At 43.1% G+C, this 19005-nt stretch overlaps 1 protein-coding gene across 28 annotated transcripts in view; it reads right to left on the bottom strand.

The window, feature by feature from the left end:
* LOC147427483 (uncharacterized) overlaps nucleotides 1–19005 on the bottom strand; it is a 54127-nt gene that overhangs the window by 19473 nt on the left and 15649 nt on the right. For 12 of the 28 annotated variants that reach the window (XM_086497650.1, XM_086497644.1, XM_086497649.1 and 9 more), the window contains 3 exons: nucleotides 10930–11051; nucleotides 9778–10843; nucleotides 8667–9598 (listed from right to left, as the gene is read on the bottom strand). The exons of 11 other annotated variants lie outside the window; for them this stretch is intronic. In XM_086497650.1, coding sequence (XP_086353776.1) covers nucleotides 8994–9598; nucleotides 9778–10156 — 984 coding nt within the window. In that variant the 5' untranslated portion in view covers nucleotides 10157–10843; nucleotides 10930–11051 and the 3' untranslated portion in view covers nucleotides 8667–8993. Of the gene's footprint in view, nucleotides 1–8666; nucleotides 9599–9777; nucleotides 10844–10929; nucleotides 11052–19005 lie in introns of those variants that run through there. 5 more of the 28 variants (XR_015186076.1, XR_015186075.1, XM_086497654.1 and 2 more) reach the window with 2 other exon arrangements.

Here is a 19005-nt window from a genome sequence, read left to right on the forward strand (position 1 = left end):
AGGAGTCCCTCTCTCTATCTCTCTCTCAATCTGCATCTCTCCCTCTCTCTATCTCTCTCACAATCTGTTCTCTCTTTCTCTCTCTCTGTCTCTCTATCACTCTCTCTCTCTCTTTGTCACTCTCTCTTTCTATGGCTCTCTCTCTCTCTCTCTCTCTCTCTCTCTCTCTCTATTGTTCTCTCTCTTTCTCTCTCTCAAAATCACACTTATAATGGATACACACGGCGGCGCCCCACGTGTCACTATAAATTAGAGTATATTTGCATGTTGTCACACGTGCGGTCATTATTGAGACCGTATACTTTTGTACGTCATATATAGAGGTCAAGAGAGAGAAAACCTACACCTCGTGAAAGAGAGTGAGTGAGAGAGAGAGAGAGAGAGAGAGAGTGCAAGAGACGTCTTCTGCGTCTCCGATAGCAAGCCGACCCATCGACATAACGAAGGTCTGCCTCTCCCTCTGCCTTTGCCTCTATCTCTCTATCTCTGTTTCTGTCACAGTACCAAGCTCAATCTTAACAAACAACCCACACAAACAGTCACAAACACAACACACACACACACACACTCACAAACACACAGACACACATATAAAACATACACACACACGCACACACAAATCACAAATCACAAATCACAAACACACACACAGACACAAATATAACTTACACACACACAAAAATACAGGCACAGGCACACACACACACACACACACACGCATACCCTCTCTCTCTCTCTCTCTCTCTCTCTCTCTCTCTCTCTCTCTCTCTCTCTCTCTCTCTCTCTCTCTACCAAAGGCGCGCGTAGAGAGGCATAACCGGTGTGCATGTCTCTATGCGCGCCATTAGTACTGTGCATTGACCAGTGTATGTTTGAGTGTTATAGAGAGATAGAGAGAGTGTGTATTTCTTTTACCTTATACTAACGGCGCACGGAGGTTTTTGTTGAGGTAAAAACGTGCTCCACGCGCGCCTTTAGTAATGGGCTCTCTCACTCTCTCTCTCTCTCTCTCTCTCTCTCTCTCTCTCTCTCTCTCACACACACACACACACACACACACAGCCGTTTTTTGACCTAGTAGACAGCAGTTCACTCTTTTGACCATAACTTGCTCATCCGAACTCCGATTTAGGTGATCTATAGCCTCAATCGAAGAGCACGAAGCCCTCTACGCATTGATGTAAAGACAGAATTTTTCTGTGTAATGGAAGGCTTTGCTGTAACAGCATCTCAGAACTGAAAAAACTGTCAAAACTTTGCGTTTTTGTTGCCGACTTGAAGGCAATGTCAGACAAAACTCGCAAGGGTGGAAAAGCCACACTCGCCATGGAGAATGATGCAAAATCTCCAAGGAATTTGGATGCTAATCCAACCACATTGTCTACAACAACGGAAGCAATGATCATGGCTTACTTGATCTCGTTACAAGAAACCGTCAACAAGCAAGGTGAAGAGTTGCGCGCACTTGCAATGGAAAATGGTACTTTAAGAGTTCTCGTTGTGGAGAATGAGCACCTCAAGAAGGTTCTTGAAATGCAAACAACGCGCTTGATGCATCTTGAGAATGAAGTTCAAGAATGTAAACGCTCTCTTGTGGACATGAATGTAGTGAAAGAGTGCTTGAGCAAAGTTGAGAGTGATCATGTATTGAAAGAGGAAACGATAGATACAATACGACATGATGTATGTGAGATGAGAAATGCATCCAAATCATGGGCTGATATATGTAAGGATAATGTGGTTTCTACATCTCCTATCACGCAAGCCGTTGTCCAAGCAAAGAATGTAGAGAATGTGGACACTCAAGAATTGCAAGAACGACAAAAACGCTCAAAGAACATCGTCATTCGTGGAATCAAGGAGGAAAGCATGGAAACACCCCAATCTCTTGCGGTTGCTATTGAAGAGTTTTTTGCTACACACTTTGGCATGTCAGGAATCATGGCTTATGGTGCACATCGAGTTGGAAAACAAGGAGTCCCTCGCTCGGGAGAAAGACCTATTGTATGTACCATGGCTGATGAGGTAAAGAGAAAGATCATCCTTGACAATGGTTGGATCTACCTCAAAGGAACGGGTTGTAATGTATATGAGGATCGCACTCTTATGCAACAAAATGTACGTCGCAAAGCATACGAGGAAAGAAGCAAGAAGGTTAAGGTATCATCTCAAGAAGAAAAGGCACTTGAGGAGGATGCAAGTCCACCCAACAAATAGGGACACATGATCTATGAGACCAACTCACGCTTGCGAATAAGCTTTTGGAATTGTAACGGGTATCCATGGAATGCGGGAATTGGCATTGATGAGCTTACCAACGACTCCGATGTGATACTTCTTGTCAAAACATGGGAGCATGATGCGCAACGAATTCTTGGATTTGACAAATACGATGTACATTCTTTGATGTGGGCCAAAAATGCAAAGCAACGAAGAGGCCAAGGAGGCATAGCATGTATGACCAAAAAGGGTTTGAAAGATGTTTCCATTGTCAAAGAAGATAAGTATAAACGCTACTTATGGCTGAAAATCAGTCCACCAAATGGTCAAGTCATGTTTGTGGCCGGCTGCTACATTCCTCACTATGACTCCCAACTTTTATGCTCGCTTGAATATGGATAGAGATCAGCCCTTTGTTGAACTAGAGCAAGACATTGCTTATTACAAGGATCAAGGTGAAGTCATTGTTTTTGGAGACATGAATGCTCGCACAAATATGTTACAACACGACACACAACAAGTCGACATGCCGCATGTATCAAGAAGAGTGGATGACTCATACATGTATAATCGAAGTTCTAATGATGCAAAAGAAGTGGATCACTATGGAAAGTCACTTCTACATATGTGCAATAGTACCGGAATGCTCATTGCAAATGGTGTATCTCTATGGCAAGGCACCAATGACTTTACATGTAGAAAGCACAATGGTGCTAGCGTGATTGACTATATGTTGTTCTCAGAAGCCACTCTAGAATGCATACAAAGCTTTACACTTGGTGAATGGAATCCGGAATCGGATCATAGGATGTTATGTATTGACCTCAAGTGTGGTAAACGGCCCGAGCATGTAGCCTCCAATCATGATGTGAATCATTTGTACTTACGTCTAGACTTCAAACGAGCACTTATATATGCTGATATGGTGGACCAAATGTTAAGCATGATAGAGCATCAAGGGAGCCCAACATTAGAATGCAAGTGGAAAGTTTTCAAAGAAGTAATTTTCTCTTGTGCGAAGGAATGCTTTTCGGCGAAACACATGTCTTGCAAAAGGTCTAAGAAGGGTAGCACCAAGAAGAAATGGTTTGACATGGAATGTAGTCAAGCCCGAAAACACTTGCTAAGATTGGATGCAATCAAAGACAAGGAAGTTTACTTGGAATGTTCACACACATACAAAGCACTTGTTCAAAAGAAGAGGAGAAGGTGGGAAGTCGAAAAACAACTTCTTTTAGCACAAGAGAAAGCACATGCATGTGGCAAGTTTTGGCAAAATCTAAAAGGCAAGCGCGTTGAGAGCTTTGGTGACTTGACTCTTGAGGATATGTATATGCATTGTAAGAACCTCTATGAGCAACCCAATGTTGATAAGATGGAGGGTTGTAGCTCCCTTCCATTTATGTCTCCCTTCTTTACCATTGAAGATGTATGCCGCGCGCTTGAGAAACTTGCTACTCGCAAGGCAGGTGACCTTCAAGGTGTCAAGGCTGAAATGATTAAATGGACAAGCAAGAAAACACGATATTGGATATGCGATATGTTTAACCTTGCACTTCAGTATGGCATGCCTCATGATTGGAGTGCAAATTGGATCAAACCTTTGCACAAAGGAGGAGATGTAAACAATGTGAACAACTATCGCACTATAATGGTTGGTTCTTTGATGGCAAAGTTATTTGGATGTATCATGGAGATGAAGATAATTGAATGGGCTGAAAAGAATGGCAAACGTGCGCTTGGCCAAGCAGGTTTTCGAAAGCATCATAGCACTATTGATCACCTTGTCACTCTTCGAGTTCTTATGGAAGCGTCTCGATTGAAAGGAAAAAAGTTGTATTGTTGCTTTGTGGATTTCAAGAAAGCTTTTGACATGGTACCGCGAGGAAATCTTTGGAGACGTATGCAAAGCCTTCAAGTGCCGAGAGAATTTATGCATGCAGTCTTTCGCATCTACCAAAAAGTGATATGTCGATTACGTATGGGAGATGGAATTTCAGAATTTTTTGCAAGCACTATTGGTGTCAAACAAGGATGCCCACTTTCCCCAACCCTCTTTGGGCTACTCATTGATGAATTGGAATACATGGTTCTTGATTTTATGCAGCAAGAAGGCATAGAAGAGGTTAAGATTGGAAATGCGGTGATCATGCTTTTGCTTTATGCCGATGATGTAGTGCTCTTGGCACATACCTTAGAAGATGCACAAAAGCTTATGAGTGTCTTGGAACGCTTTTGCCTACATAGCGGGCTGATCGTGAATGGATCCAAAACCAAGGTTATGCTTGTAAAGACCCTCAATGACGAAAATCCATGCATTGTATACAACAATGAGAAACTTGAAGTGGTAGATCACTTCAAGTACCTTGGCCTTGAGGTTCCATCCAATCATAAATGGAAGGATTGTGCAATGCGTCGCTTGGAAGCCGGAAAGAGGGCTTATTATGCATTTGAGAACATGTGCAATGCAGGAGAGATCAAGTGTTGGGCTCTCAAAAAGTACCTCTTTGACACATTGGTGACACCGGTGCTTCTTTATGGAGTGGAGGTGTGGGGTGGAAGCATCGGGAAGTCTACTTGGAAAGAGTTTGAGAATGTCCAAAAGCGTTTTCTCACCAACTTTCTCCAAGTCAAGACACAAACACCTTACATGCTCTTACTTCTTGAGTCCGGATCGCTTCCCATTGAGGTCTTGGGCATGGAAAGGGTTGTGGAGTACATGCGTAAGACACAACGTAGCCCTTTGCATCGACTTCCTAGAATCGCATATGAAGCAAGTCAAAAGGTTCAAAAGACATGCAAGAGCAAAATACTAAGTTCGGGGTGGATGCTTGATATCAAGAAATGGTTTGGAAGATGGGATGCATGTCACTTGGTCAAGGATGCGTCGATCGACTCCCAAGTTAATGAGGCCTTCTTACAACGCCAATGTATCATGGCTTGGGAGAAATCTGGAGGTTCTCGCTTCAGCCATTACACCACACACGTTGCCCCAAACTACAAATCTCTCTTCTTCTCGGAACGAGGTAACCGAACCCATTCCTACATCCTTGAGCCCATCCCGTTGAGTGCGATCCGCACCATTGCCTCCATTCGTCTTAGCTCCCATTCTCTACGCTGCGAGACAGGACGTTGGGGCACTGGCGAGGAGTGTCATCGACTTTGCACCTTATGCCCTCGTCAAGTGCGAGAGAGTGAGTACCACACACTACTTGAGTGCTCAGCTTTTGACCACATTAGGTCCTCTTTTCCCCATATATTCAACCATGAGCTCTCCCTACATACCTTCCTCTCCCAACCACGATGTGGACTCTCTATTGCGACGCTCATTTCAGCCATTTTTGAGCATCGAGAGTCACTTATGAACTCCACTCACACCACGTGACATGTTCATTTGGTCCCATAGGTCATATTTGACCTCCCAGGACGATAATAGAACTATCTATCTATCTCTCTCTCTCTCTATTTAATAGCTTAGCATATTTAAATAGAGAGAGAGAGAGAGAGAGAGAGAGAGAGACTCTTCTTTTTGTGTACAGTGAAATGGCTAGAACAAAAGCCACTGCAAGGAAGGCAGGCAAGGGACCAGGATTAGCATCTAAAGCAAGTAGCAGATCTGCAACCCCAAAGAAAAGACCTGGAAAACCAAATAAAATTCTGAAAGGGCCAAGGATGAAGAAGTTACAAACCTGCATGGGACTTTTTAGAGAAATCAGAAAGGCACAGAAATGTGTAGATTTATGCATACCAAAGCTGCCCTTCCAGAGGATGGTGAGGTCCATATGTGATGAAGCTACCTGGGGCACCAAAAGGTGGAAGGTGGTGGCATTAATGGCTCTACAAGAAGCAGCAGAGGACTTCCTACTGGAGTACTTCAGTGACATGACCATTGTTGCAGCCCATGCCCACAGGGTTACTATAATGGACAAAGATAGTGAGACACTGAAAAGAATAAGGTGGAGGTATGACAAACTACTGGTCCCCAATGTCTGCAAGGATAAGAAAATGAGGGAAATTTTGTTATGCCCCCCGGAGCTAGTGCCACAACTCACAGTTGTAGATGTCACACATGATGTGAATACAAGGGCAAGGGCAGAGACTATTGCTCGCCAAACAGAGCACATGAGGGAAGCAGAGCTTAAGGAGAAAGCAAAAGTAGCAGTGGAGTCCCAGAGGCAAACAGAATGCAATGTGACCCTGTCCATAGAGGCAAGCAATCAAGAAACTCTACTTTCAATGAAGGATGGTTTGCTTGCAGAGATACCATTTGTAGATGGAGCCAGAAAGCTAGCTCTGGAAAAAGTGGACATTAATTTATTGCAGAATCCAAATGCTCAGATTTCAGACACAATTGTCTATGCTTGTCTTAAGTTACTTAAGTGTTACTATCTTGCTAGCTTTGAAAACTCAGATAATAGGTTTGCTAACTCAGGTAGAGTCTTTGCAGCCTGATCAAAAGTCAACTCCCACTGCACACCCACACAGAGGTGTTTCTTCTTGATCCACAAATGTCAGTGATTATTAGACAAAAGAACAGTCCATCTGGGACCTTTGAGAGTTGGTTTCTCCACTGTGCTATGCTAGAAGTTACTGTCATCATCTTTCCATATGAGAACAACCATCACTGGAGTCTCATATGCCTTGATGTTGACCAACCAGCAGTGTGGGTGTTCAATTCAATAAAAGGAACCCACCCTGAAATTAGGCTGTAAGTGTTTTGTATCAGAAAGTGTTTCTTATAGATATCCATGTAAATTTGAAGCCTCATGCTAACATCTTGACATTGCTTTGTGCAGTTGTATAAATAGGTTGTTGCTTGCCTATGGCAAGCTATGTGGAAGGTATGAACTATACAAGGCCCCAATCAAAGATGTACCTGTTCCAAATCAAATCGATGGAAATTCTTGCGGCTGGAGATGTCTTCTCCATGCAGAATATGTCCTGCAAAGCTACTTTGCATTAAAACCTTTCATGAGTAAGGTACCCATTTGGCAATGCATTCAGTTAGTTTTGGTTTAGTCTATAAAAGAATTCTCACCATGTGGTCTTTCAATTTTGCAGAGTGCTTTAAAAAACTACACATATGATTATTTGCAAAGATACCGGGTAAGTTTAATACAACACCTGCTTACTATGTCTAGCCCCAGAGAGCTTGAAGATAGCGGCTTGGATGACCGCACTATTGATCTAACAAAACATGACGTGCCACCACGACAAACCCCTGCATCCGATACAGTGGAATCACAACAGGCCGAGGGAGTCATATCAGCAGAAGATGAAAGAGCCGAGGATGAGGAAAGGTCAAATGAGCATATGGAAGGTGCTAGTGTACAACTAGAGGAGACAATGAAAGAGCCAAGTCAGCCAGTGGAGGAGCCAAAAGAGCCTATGGCTGAAACCCAAGATGAGGAAAGCAGGCCTATAGATGAGCAAAAGGATATAGATGAGGAAAGCAGGCCTAGGGATGAGCAAACTGATATGGATCACGCAAGGATGTATGAGGCAAGCCGATCAACCGAGGGAGAGGAAAAGACCTTGGAGGAAACCTTGAATGAGGCAGAAAGAGCCATGGGGGAGACCCTTGATGAAGATGTGAATGATGACTATGAAGATAAAGCAGAGGAGAGCAACAACGACATGAACACTACAGAGACCCAGTATGGACCCTTGCTACCTGTAGATACGGTTGTTCCGGTAATGTCTATTCAAGTACGGCAAAATATGTTCAGCTTCTAACTACTTATATATACTTGTCAACTTTTACAGAGGTTGATTATCTTGGACGTCAATGGATTGCTACTGATGCGGGTGCCTCTCGATGACAGAGAACCCATTGAGGATTTGCAAACGTTTCGGATGGAAACTTGTCGAGTCGTGGTTCGTCCAGGAACCAAGGAATTTATTCAGTTTCTTCTTCCGTGCTTCAAAGTTGCCATATGGTCTTCAATGCAAAGGCAAAACTTGTCGCCACTAGTTGCAATAGTTTGCAGTGTATGCCACGCTCACACGTCAGATTTTGCCTTTTTGTATGATCAAAGAAAATGCGTTACCGTTGAGGGCCACTACCACCCTAAAAAACCACACTTACCTCTTTTGTACAAACCGTTTAACCAAATCAGTGTACCCTTTGATGCAACTAATACACTACTGATTGATGATACTCCTGAAAAGGGAGAACTAAATCCGCCGGGAACAACTATCTCACCACCTTCTTTCGAGGGGCATTCCTTCAATTTTTACCTTGAAGACATTCTGATTCCATACTTACAGAAATTGTATCTCAATCCATTGTTCACGGACAAGTTTGTACTTTCTAATGAATTAAGATGACTCTTCTATCATGTCTTTGTCTTGTCTAACATTGAGAGAGAGAGAGAGAGAGAGAGAGAGAGAGATTTGACATGGTAAAGAAATGTATTTCAAGCACACTTTTTCACAGGGCACAATTGAAAAATGAGCTCAATAAACTTCATGTCTTGAAAGTCATTTGTATACACTTGGGTTCACAAGAATATCTGTTACATTGACACTACTTCAACCCGACCATCCAACTCTTTGCACAAAATATCTTTTTCCCTTTGCTGCATCACCTTACGGCCAGCTAGGAAAAAGGAAAAATCTGATAGGTCCTTGTCCATTGACTCTTCAATTATGTCATGCCGCAAATGCTGAAGACTGCATAGCTCCCTTATTGTAACCACCAACAGTAGGCCATGCTCTTTATCAATCACTTCCACATCCACAGCAGGATTATCTTCCAAACCTGCAAAAACCTAGTCCATAGGAATGTACTCACCGTTGAGCATTTGTGATCGCATATACCAAAACGAGAGTAACAGTGATTGGCCTACAATCATGTACTTGACAACTAGAGTATCAAGTGCGACCTCACACCGTAAACCAATCTCTTCCTTTGCATACCATCCTTTGTCAAGAAGTTTGTCACAGGATGACAGCTGAAATGACTTGCACATGAACATAGTTTTCGTAACTCGGATGTTGTAGCTATGAAACAGCTCTATGAAGAGTGCAACAAGACAGAAGTTTGCAGTTCTAACCAGTTTGGTGGGAATAGACCTACGTAGAGACCTTTGTATATCCTTGTAGAGCTTACTTTGCATTGCCTCCACCATTGTTTCCTCGGGAACTGGCCAGTCCACAGTGTTCCAATCGGTTGGTAGAAGCACTTTCACCAACATGCCATTCTTATTCCCTGAGCTGAGTTGGTAAAAGTGGTCATAAAAAAAGATTCCCTCATCAGCCAGTCTTTTGCTGCTCCTCCCTGCATACTGTAGAGAACCAATGTGGGCATGAACAACATGGAAGAGGCCTATTATGCACTCCACAGGCTCCCACACATAAGAAGAGGAATAAACATCTGCAATATATATAAGAAGAGTTAAACTAAGAGTATCAATAAGTACAAATGACAAATCTAATGTAATTGAGCTGTGAAGAATGGAGACATTGCTCATAACAAGCGGGAGAAACATTGCAAAATATATAACAAAAGTTATAATGAGAGTATCAGTAAGTTCACATGTCAAGAGTACTTACAATTGCAACGTGGTTGATGTATATCTGATACATTTCCACCGTTTGCTATCACCTCTGGATGGGTAAACACATGCTGAACAAGAACTTCCTTTACAGATCTTTTGCCGATTTCAACTTTGAAATCCAACACTCTAGCCTTCCATGTTGAGCGGTAAACGTTGATACCACTAGACCTCTTGGGTCTTCTTGGTTGCATGAGGACCCATGAACCTTTGTTTATCCTTTGTCCAACCCATTGGTTCTCTGCACTTATTGAAGCTGGTATTGTAATTGAGGATATGCTACTACTTGGCCTTCTAGGCAAAGTGCAATTGTTGGTTGTTGGTGTGAGAGACAGTAAACACCTGGAGCTTCTTGGGCGAGAAGACGTGGACGCCATAGCTCTCAGAAAAAAGCTTTAGTGGAGGGAGATTCACTTTGAAAGCATTCTAATGGAGGGAAAGTGTTTTAGAATTCCAATATCTTGTGCGCGCTTAATGGTCACCCTCCAGTACGTTAATTACCATAAGAGAATATCAGAAGTGGGACCACATGCAAGCACCTAAAAGCTCGGTAAAAGGAAGGAAATTACGATGCTACAATCCTAGATTCGTGAAAGTTTTATGCTATTTTCCTAAATTTTTGAGTCTTTCCACGTACTTTCCTACGTAACGTAGCCTTCGTGCTCATTGGACGCGCTCTATTATTCTCTCTCTTCATATGGCCCTCCAAATGACCTCTGAAATTTCCTAATGTGGCGTAGGACCCTGTGATGCCATGGGAGTGGGACCCTCCAATGCAAGGGGATTAGGACCTTGCGATATGGAATGGATGTAGAACAATAAGAAGGGGTTGTAGACTGAGGTGTCGTCGATGTGAGGCTCTGTAGGTAAGGAGTCCCTCCCTGACTCCCCCATGGTGTAGTGTGCGAAGAAATATCATAGATCGCAAGCTACTGCGGAGTGTAGAGTCCAAAAAAATTATGTATCTCTCGAAGGTACTGGTCTTGTAAAGAGAGAGCCCGCTGTAGGTCTGGATCTACGATCGGTGGAGGAACTTGAGAAGGGTAGGTGTAGGATGGCCATGCCTGCAAATAACAAAAATAGATCTATGACACTCATGGTTTAGGGTTAACTAACCAAAAATATTCTTTATTTCTTTGCTTATTCTCACCGACTCAAGACTCGAGTCCACTGGAGACGATGTCCACCCCGGGTGGGAGCCCACCTGGATGTGAAACAACCAAAAGAAGAGCCAAATGGCTGCTCCCCACCAGTTTCTCTCTCATCTGACATCTACATTACAAAGAGCAATATAAGATTAAGCTTTACACCCTAGTCACTCATCTATAAATACGTACACAAGTACATTAGCACACAAACACGTACATATATATACATACTAGTATACCTAAGTAGAAGTTAGTAGTGCCAAAGGTCAACTGCACCTCTTTAGATATCATCACAGTTTCAAACGTGGTAAAACCAAAGGTACATTGCTATAATCCATGCATGAGTAGATCAATGACCGCAACGCCACGATTAAGAAAGGACTATACCCAAGAGGAAGCGTCTAACCTTCGGGTGCTATGCTCCCGTACTTAGTGCCTACATACATGTATAAACAAATATATATACACATAAATATATATACATATACGTAATGTAGCCATCATTTTGAGTAGAGATAAAACGTTATGGTTGTAAATGTAGCCATCGTTTTGTGTTGGTCGCAGTGCAAGAGTACTCTTGCTTCTGTAGAGTGATATGAAGAAGAGCTTCTTTATTGTGCTTTTTGCGCAACATCTCTTCACAACAACTACTTGTTCGAGGGATGACTTTGCCTCCATTCTGAGGTACGATATCGTTAAAAGGTGTCCAACCTAAAGCCTATTTGGTGGGGAGAAAGAGATAGGAAGAGAGATAGAGAGAAAGATAGAGAAGTTAAGGAGAAGAGAGTAAAAAGTAATTTGCAAGGGTCTGTCAACGTCACATAAAGGTGGTCTTTTTTATAACACTCTATAGAAGCAGGAGTATACCCACACTACCCACACCACAAACTGGTTGCTCCGCCTACAACCATTGCTCTTTATCTTCCTATTTCTTTATCTTCTTATCTCTACCTATCTCTTTATGCTTACGAATATTTCTATTTCTTTCTTTCCCTATCTCTCTATATCTCCCTCTCTCTCCTCTCTCTATCTCTTTTCCCTCTCTCCTCTCCTCTCTCTCTCTCTCTCTCTCTCTCTCTCTCTCTCTCTCTCTCTCTTCTCTATCTCTCTCTCTCTCTCTCTCTCTCTCTCTCTCTCTCTCTCTCTCTTTCCTCTCTTCTCTATCCCTATATCTCTCTCCCTCTTTCCCCTCTATCTCTCCCTCTCTTTCTCTCTCTCTCTCTCCCTCTTTCTACTACGCTCTCTCTACTATCTCTCTTTCATTGTCTTTCTCTTTCCCTCTCTCTGTCTCCCTCTTTCGATTTCTCTCCCTCTCTCTCTCTATTCCTCTCTTTCCTTCTCTCTTTCTCTCTCTCTCTCTCTCTCTCTCTCTCTCTCTCTCTCTCTCTCTTCATTCTTTCTCTTTCCCTCTCTCTCTCTCTCTCTCTCTCTCTCTCTCTCTCTCTCTCTCTCTCTCTCTCTCTCTCTCTCTTTCTATTTTTCTCCCTCTCTCTCTCTTTCCCTCTTTCTATTTACTCTCTCTCTCTCCCCCTCTTTCTATCTCTCTCCCTCTCTATCTCTATCTCTCTTTCTATCTTCCGCTCTGTCCCAGTTGTGCAGGACATCAACTGGGATGATCGTGGTCCCCCTCGAGGCCCTGAGCGGGATCGTTGGCTCGAGGAAAAACTCCCTTGTCCTTGCACCAAGTGCAAAATGGCAATCCCTCGCTTGAGGTGCGTTCCTTGGAGCACGTGGAGAACGAAGGGCTTTGGCATCCTCAAAAAAGCGCTCGGAGAGATGAGAGTGCGACTCACCCGTCGCTTGAGGAGGTGTCCCATTGGTCTGTGTTTGGTGGTGGTGCACCAGCGCGCAAGGCCAAACGGCAGAGGCAAAAGCGACTGGGCAATTTGGGTGCACCGCATGGTGATCCTCCTGTTGGCTGTATTTCGGCAGCTCCTATGGCGTCTTTGTCGCACTTTGAGGTAGAGGATGAGCACATGTTTGACATGTGTGATGAGTTACTAGCTCATGAGCGCGATGTGTGCAAGGTGGAGTGTGAGCCCTGCACTAAACGGACTGCCAAAATGGAGGATAGAATGAGGACGAGTGCCCAAACACCTATTTACGACAGTGCACGGTACTCGGTGCTCCAAGCATCGTTGGAAATCCTCAACTTGCAAGCAAAATTTGGTTGGAGTAATTCAAGTGTCGATGCACTACTTCTATAAGTATAGAATGTGGCTTTTATATACTCTCCACTCGCTTTATGGTGTCGTCTTCTAGCAATTATACTAATACGCATGTTTGTTGTAGTTTGATGGACAAAATGTTGCCAGAATATCACCACATGCCTCCAGATCGTCGTCATGCTAGATCGTATGTCACTACACTTAGAATGGAGTATGAGCGCATCCTTGCGTGCATCAGCGATTACATGATATACTGCAATGAGTATGCACATGCTACCTCATGTCCCGTGTGCGAGGAGGCACGATTGAAGACAGGAGTGAGCAGGGTGCACCTACCCTACAAGATATTGAGACATTTTTCATTAATTCCTTGTATCAAACACATGTTTAAAAGTAGGTCTATCGTGGAGCTTCTCGCGTGTCACGTGAACCATCGCTCAAATGATGGAATGATGTGTGTCCTTGTCGATTCACCTACATGGAGGCACATCAAAACTCAATGGCCAGAGTTTGGGTTGGAGCCTCGACACTTGAGTCTTGGGCTAGCAAGTGATGGTGTCAACCCCTTCGGCACTAAGTCTACTTCATGGAGCACTTGGCATGTGGTGATCGGAAACTACAATATTTCACCATGGGAGACAACCAAGAAGGGCAATATACTTCTTTCCTTGCTTGTGCTAGGGAGGTAAAAAGTGTCAAATATTGACACCTACCTCGAGCCCCTCATCGAGGAGTTGAAGTTATGGAGAGGCATTCCTGTTGTCGATGTCTCACTTGCAAAGGGGGGGAGAGAGACCATTGTGAGGGGAATCCTTATGTGGACTATGCACGACTATCCTGGGCTTGGAGATATTTTTGATAAACCCCTTTCGTCTATCTCTCTCTCCCTCTTTCCCTCTCTCCCTTTAGTTCACTTTAGTTCACTCATCTCTCTAACCATATGATATGCATGTAGGGTTGTCCACATCGGGACACAATGCATGTCCTACTTGTGGGCCATCGTTGGTGACGGAGAGGCCCAATTCCTTGCACAAGGTAATCTATCCAAACAACCATCATTTCTTACCCCAAGGGCATAACAAGCACAAGGCTCCAATAAATGGGAAGACCCCTCTAAAGCTCACGATGGAAGATTGAGCAACCATTTGGGAAGAACACCAAAACAACAATCCGGCTCCGTGTCCTCCACCAAAAGGTATGTCAAGGTATTCGATATTTTTAAGGCTTCCATATTGGAAGGACATAAAAATACAGCACCTCTTGGATCCACATATTCAAGAATGTAGCCCATACACTATGGGACCACATTATTGGCAAGGACTCTTTGGGTGCGAGGGAGGATTTGAGGCTTTTAAAACATCTTCCCACCTCTGCTCCACGTCTTATGCCAAATGGAAAGATTGTGCTTCCTAAAGCACCATGGATGCTAGCCAAAGAAGAATTAGACAATGTGAAGGGTACCATTGCCTCTATTCGCACACCAACAGGATACATGAGGTCGCTAAAGGGAGCTTTCACAAAAGCGAAGAAGGGTGGAAACGTTCAATTATATGGGTTGAAGTCCCATGATTGACACAAGATGCTTCAGGTAATCTTCATACTCCTTATTCTATCTATAGTTTGTGTGTATGACTATCACTCACTTTCCCTTCCCCTGATTTATATTGTAGTTCATTCTGCCGGTGAGTATGTGTATATGTTGGGACAAGAAAGTCAGGGATGCTATTTTCAAACTAGGAGAGCTAGTAAGGTACACCACAAGACTCCACTCAACTACACCTTTTTTATGTACATAATAATTTCAACTAGCACTTCGTGTATCCTTGTGTGTTTTCTTGCATATTTGTGAGCTCCAAGGAAATCAAAATAGATGCTATCCTTGCTTCTCAAACACTTGCAACAAAAATTGTGTGTGCCATTGAAGATACATTTCCTTGATCGGTGCTTCTTAGTCAAATTCACCTCTTGGTTCACGTGGTGGAGGAGATCGCTATATGTGAAGTAGTGCACGCACGATGATGTTCTTATTAGAGAGGTCTTTAAAGACTCAAAGATTTTGTGCGGCTACGGTCTCAACCAGAGGCATGTATGGCCAAAGGGTAGATTGTTCAAGAGGCATTTGTTTACATATGAGAGTATTTGGCACAAGTTGATCCTTCAATGCCTCGCATGTGGTCAGACGAGGAAGATGCAAGGATGACTTCACACTTGCCAAGTGGAAAGGGGAAACTACTTAACACAGATATGAACCCATCCCGAGTGGTCAATAACTGTTGTATTCTCAATGCAAACATTATGACCAAGTGGGTGGACTTGTGGACAGTGGCAAAGGCAAGGCGTTTTCAAGAGAGGGAAGCATGGAAACAAGCACATGGAGGAAGGAGGGCACCCCGAGTTCCTAGACACCGTGCATGTTTCCCAGATCTCATTAGTGCAGAGTGGATTCATGAGAGAATGACCAAGGCAAAAGCGCGCAGAGAAGACATCATCAGCAAAGAATGAAAGTATGCACGAGGCTGCGTACCAAAGGTAGAGTACTCATATACCTAAACCATACTGTAAATTTTTTTCTTGAAATTATCTTTAATATAAATTAAGATATTTTTCTATTTTGTAGTGCCTTTCCTTTAACTCTGTGTGGTTCAAGGGTCATCATTTTTGTATGCGCCACATTGACGAGCGTAGAACCACCATGGATTGTGCCATCATGGGCAACTTTTTCACAGACAATGATGAAGCCAGGTACTATGGAACTATTGAAAGGATACTAAAGGTTAATTTTCGAACCTTTCATACCTTCATCTTCTAGTGCAAGTGGTTTGCAAATGTGTCTAGACGACATGAGAATGGCCTCTACATAATGGACTCTAGTGTGCATCACATAGAGAGGTATGACAATTTAGTGCTACCATGCAATTGTGAGCACGTGAGTGACATGTACCTTTTATATTCTTATTTTCTTGTAGCATTAGTTATACCAATGTTACTCACTTTGAGCTTCTATTTTATAGGTCATCTATATCCCAACAATCCACCAACCAAAACTTTGGTTCGTAATTCCCATATAACACCTCAGGGGAGAACCATTTTTTCCACTAATGACGTGGAGACTATCTTCGACCCTCTTTCACCTCCGACTTTGGATGAGGTGGAAACAGAGGAGAGGGAGGTCAATGAAGCAAGTCCGATGGCAGCAAGTCTTAGAGAGGATGATTGTCATGATGATGAAGATGATGAGATGGAGGATGACGAACTCGAAGATGATGAAGGCAATGCATCCACGAACGACAATTCCGTTTCTCTCTTTATTGATTTAGGAGCCATGGGCTTAGAATTGGATGATGCCTCATGTAGAGATCTTTTGGTAGATGATTCATAAACATTTTTCAGTTATGAAGTTTTTTGGTCGTGTAATCCATTCATCTCTCTCTCCCCACTCTTGCTCTCTCTAGATTTGGGAATATGCTTAATTATGTTAATCAATTGATAGTGATTATTTTTGTTGTAACAAAGTGTAATCTTATTATCCCCCCTCCTCCTTCTCTCTCTCTCTCTCTCTCTCTCTCTCTCTCTCCTTTTGTAAATTTAAAAATTTTATACAATATTCTTTAATTTTGTTGAGAGGAGAGAAACACCAAAATTTTATCGGGGGGGAAGGAGGGGTGTTTATTTTAAGCCAGAATTTGAATGTTTAGATGCTAAATTTGGTTGTCAAATATAAAAATGATAATATACGCGGTAATAACAGCGGTAATAACAGCGGTAATACACGCGGTAATAATGGCAACTACTGTCACGACAATATTTTCAACAAAAAAAACCCCACCCTCCTCTCTCTTCTTTCTCTACTTGAATTTGCACCTTCTCTCTACAATACGCGGTAAAACAGCGTGATAAACACTTTGAGATCTCATAGTGTTCCTCTAGCAACGCACGTCAACACTCGTCTCAGGGCAACGAGTGCCGTGAGACGAAGCGGTGGTGGATCTTGTGGTTTCACTTGTTTTGGTAGTGGCCGAGGGAATGGAGTCCCCACTTTCAAAGCGTGCCGCCCCTGACGCAGATGACGAGGATACTAACGCACCCGTGCCAGATATACATGGGTGCTACTACAAGGTTAAATATGGCGAGGAGGTGGACTTTGGCAGAGCACATAACAGGGCATTTTGACGCCATCTACAAATTCTTATACATTCAACGTGTAAGAACTGTTTTATAAAGTTAAGAGACCAACTGTCTGATCATGCACGGTACATTGAGACGCTCCGTTAGCTAGATTTCCAAATGCCCACGATCAACATTTTTTACAACAGTGGTTGGAGGGCTTCATGAAGACATTTTATTTTGAAAAACAAGCAGTCCAATGTGCGGCGCGCAGCAGCCAACTAGGTCAGAGATCCAGACAGGAGTTACCGCGGTGACAACATGGCAGACGCGGAGTGGAAGTGGACAATTCAAGAAAAGAGCGATCAAGCGGCGACGTGCTCATCAGACAAACAACAACGCGATGCTCGCGCAAGACAAATCCCCACGCACTATGGCTCAGGAGGCAAGAGAGCTTGGAAGCACAAATATGTAAGATTGATTAAATTATAACGTCGATCGGTGATTATAAAGATTGTAGTTGATGATTTGGTATTGTTATTGCTATCTTAGGAAATGATCACTCTCTCTCTCGACCAACCAGAGAGATGGTCAAGTATCGAGAGCGACATACAGAATTTGATACTTGGCGATGGTTATTTGAAAACAACCGCATCTCTCGCGAGCAATATGACGCGGCGGTTGGATCATTACAAGAAGTAAGTTTAAACAAGTAATTTTGTATCAATTGTTTTGAGCTGTTGATAATTGTTTAATTTGGTTTGGGTTTATGTAGAGTCAAAGTTATCAAATATACGTGCCTCTGAATGACAACGACATAGGGGAGGATTAGATAGAAAAATATTTTATCCAAACTTTCGTAAAATCCCAATGTGGTACAATGTATATACAACTATTTACTTTTTATTGTAACCTTTTTAAATAATTGATCTTTTGCATATCAAATTGTCAATGTAAAGTAAATTCAACTTCAATTCTTTGATATTTTTTATACTCTTCCAAAAAAAAATGATGTTTCATTATTTTATGAAGGTCAAAAATAAAGGTGCTCATTTGGGCCACCCAAAATTGGGTGGCCCAAATGAACACCTTTATTTTTGAATTGATGTTTAGCGACAATAAGCGCGGTAATAAAAGTGACAAAGGTCGCGGTAATAGCAGTGGATATATTGCCGCGACTATTACCGCGCTTATTGCTGAGAAACCACTACCACGTCCGTAATCGTAGTTATTGCCGCTCCCATAAATTTCTCATTGAACATGTCTCTGGCCTCTGACCGACGGTGTGACATTGTGGACCTCGCCACGCTCAAAATTCAGGCGTTCAAGACCTAGTCGTACCCCTATGCCGGCCTGTACTCTCTCTAAAAGGCGTCGATAATGTAATTCTTTCTCTCAAGGTCGAGATTTTTCCAAATCTCCATCACAATATGACCAAACTGAATCATACAGAGCTGTCGAATCCTCTGTCGCATTTCCTTTCCCACCCTATCTGCCACAACATCCCCATCCCTGCTCCTGTACACCTTGCTAGGATCATGCTCGTGTGATCCCCAACGTGTACGTGGTGTGTCCATCGGTGAACTATCTACTGAAGAGAGTGGTGGGTGCTCTCTCGATGGTGTGGACGCATTGGTAGAACCGCTACCACAGTAACCACCGCCTCTAGAACGACGGCGACATCGTCTCAAGGATGAACCACCCGTCGGTGCAAAGGGCACACAAGTCCTAGGCGTAGGGGACACACTAGACTGAGATGTGGGGCCGCTCGGTGTAGGGACCACACTAGTCTCAGGCGTAGGATCG

The sequence above is a fragment of the Adiantum capillus-veneris genome, chromosome 23 (genome assembly GCF_014529385.1).
Source record: "Adiantum capillus-veneris isolate H3 chromosome 23, ASM1452938v2, whole genome shotgun sequence".
Classification (NCBI taxonomy): domain Eukaryota; kingdom Viridiplantae; phylum Streptophyta; class Polypodiopsida; order Polypodiales; family Pteridaceae; genus Adiantum; species Adiantum capillus-veneris.